Raw genomic sequence first — 4,880 nt, forward strand, 5'->3', positions numbered from 1 at the left:
GCAACAATGAAAAACCATAAGCCAAGTAGTTGATTTTCGAATCACTCTAGGCATCTCCATTTTTTTTTCTTCTCCTTCTCGTTCTTCTTTTTCTTCTTCTTCTTCTTTTTCTTTTTCTCTTCTTATTCTACTACATAAACCTTAAATGGTTGTTGATATGGTTGTTTAAATTTGTGCTAACTGGTCAGCTAGACGGTTAATGACACCAAACAAATCGTCATCTACCATATGACTTTGCTGTTACGTCTGTAGTAGAAAACAACAAAAGTGATTATTTTGTCATTTTTTAAAGTTAAGTGACTGAAATGAAACCAAAGTAATTGTTTTGTGAACTACCTCAAAATTGAGTGACTGTTGCTATAATTTACCCTAATATTTAATAGTTGGAATAAAAAAAATGTAAAAGTATTATTATTACTTACCAAAAACTTGATATTAAAAAAAAGTCAAATTACCATGTATATACTTATTAAAGGTACTATTTATAGTTTTGAAATTGGAGTTTTATATATATCTATATCTATATATATATATGTGTATTCTCATTTTATTGAGTTTTATGGGGTCAAATTTAGGTTAGATTGATCTGTTTATATGTTGTTATATATTTGATTTAATTAAGTCATATTTTTTTTCACAATACTTAAAGCTACCCATAGTTCCTTCCAACCTATAAATAGGAAAGATAATGCATTTGAATACACTCGAACCTACATCCTCCTACATTAGCAACAATGCCCATGCCAATTGAGCTAAAACTCAATCGACTAATTTATTCCTTTTTTACAAATAGTATTTGATACTTAAATCAATTAAATATCTTAATTTAATAAGTTTAATTTAACAATACTGTGCATTTTACGAATAAGCGGACAATGGATGATGCAAATAGTCATTCGCAATAGGAGCAAATAGGCATTTGTAATCCACAACACCCTTCTATTCTGTGCCACATTAGAATTAGCCATAGAACTCATCATAAGAATCATAGACATCTCAAAAACAAAGAATCATAGAATTTACATGTAAAATGTAGATATTTGTCGAATCTTGGAGATGACATTGTTGTTGAAAGGGACAGCATTGATTCCCGGAAGAATTAGTCTTCATGAACCGGAAGAATACCTTAATTATACCGAAGAAAATTAAACAATGAATGGGCAGTTCAGTTACCATTGACAGATGGATAATCTTCGCTTCTCGGATCGATCAATACGGTGCAGAACGGACGGCATTCATGAAAGAAAAAATCCGTGATCGATCCTTCTGAATACCATCCGGGGCGCAAATACCACTACTTACATCAACTCCATGAGGTTTGAGAGTATTAATGGCCTCACTAACGTTATTAGGGTTGATTCCCCCTGCCAAAAGCCAACCATGTTTGCTTCTGATTGAAGGTAACTTAAACTGAGCCCAATTAAATCCTTTGCCACTGCAAAGCATATATCCAATACACTAAAACTCTCAAGGAAAAGGAACTCACTAATTATAATGACATAAAAAAGGCATGTGCATTGAAAATTTCCTTTTTTTCAAACAAATGGAAGTCACTAATTAAATTTAAATGAATAAAAAGGTTACTGACCTGCCACCTTTAGCACTATCCACAAGAACCCAGTCTACTAAAGAACAGTCTTCTTCGGAAATCTGGTTTTGAAGGCCTCCATCTTCATTTGCATGAAGGACATATATAATCCTGTTTTCTTGCACCAGTTTTGGAAAAGCTGCCCGAGAAAGATCTCCATGAAGCTATATAAGATTTGAAGCGACGACATTAAGTGATTTATTACGCTACAAGAAAGGTAATCTAGATTGAACAAGAATATATAGACCTGCGTGAATTCAATGTTTGATGCATCGGAAGCTCTTAAAATTGTGTCTAAATCATCATCCACAAAGACACCAACAGGTTCGGCCCCATATTCCCTTGAGACTTTTGAGATTTCCTTTGCAACTGAAAGCGAAATGGAGCGTTTGGACTTAGGCCAAAGGATCATCCCAATGAAATTGGCGCCGGCTTCTGCTGCCATAGCAGCATCTCTAGCGGATGTAATACCACACATTTTGACTAAAGGATGAGTCTTTTCATACCCCTTCATTGAAGAAAAGTCTTGGTCCGATTCTGCAATTTTGCATCTGACTTTATTCTTTGGATACGCCTTGATTCTTAAGGCCAACGATTTTCGTCCATTTTGGACTGCTAATAAAAACACTCATGAGGAAACATGACATTTAAGCATTCAAAGAATCATTTGAAATCAAAAATTACCAGTGATTTGCCTCGAATGAAAGCTTAAAACTTTAGGCTGGAATTGACTTCCTGCAGTTAACCCTGTCTCAACAATGAATATAACAGTAAAAAACAGTGTCTTCCAACTAAAATAAAGCTAAGATACAACACAAAGTCCATTGCACTTTAATTAATGATACCAAAAAGAAACTAAGGAATACATTATACATTGAAAAGTAAATATTGGATTCATAATCTCTAAGGATTACATAGCAAACTATAGATTAGACTGATTAGTCATTTAGATAGAGAGGGTCAAACAAATTCCCCAAGTATATAATAAAAACTTAAAAAAAAAAAAGATCACATCAAATTAAAAAAGTTTAGTCAAAATTCATCAAACCCAGAAATAATAAGGCATTTATATTGGTCCCAGATACATCAAAATGTAGATTAGTCATTTAGACAGAGAAGGTCAAACAAATTCCCCAACACTATAATGTCTATAACAAAACACACAAAAGAAGAACTTTACATCAAACTAGAAAAATAACTCAAAATTCATCAAACCCAGAAATAATAAGACATCATTTTAGAGAATATTAACAAGTAAGTTATCTACACTAATCTTACAAGAGAGAAAACAGAGTGAGGGGAAAAGCTGAAAACCTGAAAGCATTATCCTTTTTGCTGGTGTTACGTTGGGGCTCTTGTTTGAAGCTGGTTTCTGTGGAATTGAAACAGGCAAGCAAAATTTGTAAAACACAAGTTAAATAAGGGGAAAAAAATCAGATTGTCGATTTTGTGTTTGTAGAAGGCTTAATACCTCTTTTGCCCCTTTACTACAGCTAGATTATCACTTTGGTACCTATACTAACTTTTATCATTTTGGCCCTTGTATTTTATTTTTTGTTATCAATTTGGTCACTGCACTTTAATTTTGTAATCCCGTTATGTCTACCTAAATTTCCATTGAAAAATTAAACGAACCAATCACACATTACGAGGTGTCAAGAAAAATAAAAAGTCATTTTTTAAATATAACGAAACTAAAGAAAAATCATTAAAATTCAAAAAATCATTAAAACTTAAAAATTATAAAAACTAAAAGAATCATAATCTGTATTTCAAAATTGTGTGCAAAATTTTTAAAATTTTCATAAATTTTAAAAATTCGAAAAAGAATACCATAAAATTCCTATAATTTTGAGTAAAATTCTAAAAAGTAAAACCTTAAATTCCAAAGAAAGGAAATTTTAAAACTTATAATTTTAAAAGTATCTTTTACAATTTTTAAATATAGATTATAATTTTTTAGTTTTATAATTTTCTAAGTTTTAGTATTTTTTGGATTTTTTTGATGCTTTTATATCTTTAAAATTTTAAGATTTTTTTTATTTTTTACATGCCACAGGTTTAATTTTTTTTAAGGAGATTTGTAGGGCAAATTACCAATAAAAGCCCCTTTTTTTTTTATAAATTTATCGAAATGGGTCAGTCGAAATTATTTCTTGGAATGAGCCAATTTTACAAAAGCGCGTCACGTCGTTGTATTTGTCAAGGAAAAAAGAGAAGCGCTTCCTCAAGGAAGCGCTTTCACTCGATGAAAACGGTTCCTTGAGGGCGTTATTTCTGTCCATGTAGGCAAAGTGCTTCCTTGAGGAAGCGTTTTGCCCGTGTTTGAACAGTACCAATGGCTATTTTTTTTACCGTTGGTAACCCTCCCAACGGTCCAAAAAAAAACTATAAAACCCCCCACCCCTTTTATTTTTTTCACACTTAAATCCTTTCAATCTTCAATCTTTCAATATTCTCTCAAATTTCTCTCAAATCTCTCAAATTTCTCTTAAATTCCTCTCAAAACTCTCGTTAATTTTTTCAAAAAAGCTCTAATTTTATTTTTTCTAAATTTATTTTTTAAAATAAAAAAAATTTGATCGTGTTAGCAATGGCTAGAGAATTAATTCGCTTCGATGATAAACACATATCCGTCGAACAAATACAAATGGTAAGTGTTAAATTTAATATTTAAATATTATTTAAGATTTCTGTCATTTATGCAAATTTAAATAATTTTTATTTTATTATTTCTTATAAAAGTCTGTAGATCGGATATTGCAACGCTATATCCGTAACATGACTGGTCCTCCATCACCGTTGATAGAGGATTACCTACGGGAAGGGGGTTTTTGGCACGTGGCGATGATAGGCCGGGGGTGCAAGTTGGACCCGAAACTTATTAGTGCATTGATAGAAAGGTGGAGACCCGAGATGCACACATTTCATCTTCCATGTGGAGAGTGCACTATCACTTTGGAAGACGTGCATTTGCAATTAGGATTGCCGGCGGACGGGGACGTAGTCACTGGGTCCGTTCATTCTGCTGATTGGGGAGCGGTATGCTACGAGCTTTTGGGTGTTATTCCGGATAATATTAACGGAGGTCGGATCGAGATAGGCTGGTTACGAGACACATTTCTGGAGCCGGATGATGATTCTACCAAACTAGAAAAAATTCGATATGCTCGAGCATACATTCTTCATATAATTAGAGGTTATCTGATGCCGGACTTGTCACGAAACCTTGTACATCTGAGATGGCTGCTGAAACTCGTTGATTTTAGAGCAGCTGATGAATTTAGTTGGG

At 32.9% G+C, this 4,880-nt stretch overlaps 1 protein-coding gene across 2 annotated transcripts; it reads right to left on the minus strand.

Annotated features, from left to right (window-relative positions):
* Positions 1 to 918: 918 nt before the first annotated feature.
* LOC108459488 (N-(5'-phosphoribosyl)anthranilate isomerase 1, chloroplastic-like) lies at positions 919 to 3,050 on the minus strand. 2 transcript variants are annotated; one of them, XM_017758863.2, is made up of 5 exons: positions 2,903 to 3,050; positions 2,273 to 2,335; positions 1,836 to 2,200; positions 1,589 to 1,752; positions 919 to 1,435 (listed from the first exon to the last, which is right to left on the minus strand). In XM_017758863.2, the coding sequence occupies exons 1-5, from the start codon at positions 2,910 to 2,912 to the stop codon at positions 1,210 to 1,212; spliced, it is 828 nt and encodes a 275-aa protein (XP_017614352.1). In that variant the 5' UTR covers positions 2,913 to 3,050; the 3' UTR covers positions 919 to 1,209. The 2 variants fall into 2 exon arrangements, with proteins under 2 accessions (XP_017614352.1, XP_052883140.1); XM_053027180.1 differs by having other exon boundaries at positions 1,836 to 2,203.
* Positions 3,051 to 4,880: the final 1,830 nt, after the last annotated feature.

This window comes from Gossypium arboreum, chromosome 4 (assembly GCF_025698485.1).
Source record: "Gossypium arboreum isolate Shixiya-1 chromosome 4, ASM2569848v2, whole genome shotgun sequence".
In the NCBI taxonomy this organism is placed as follows: domain Eukaryota; kingdom Viridiplantae; phylum Streptophyta; class Magnoliopsida; order Malvales; family Malvaceae; genus Gossypium; species Gossypium arboreum.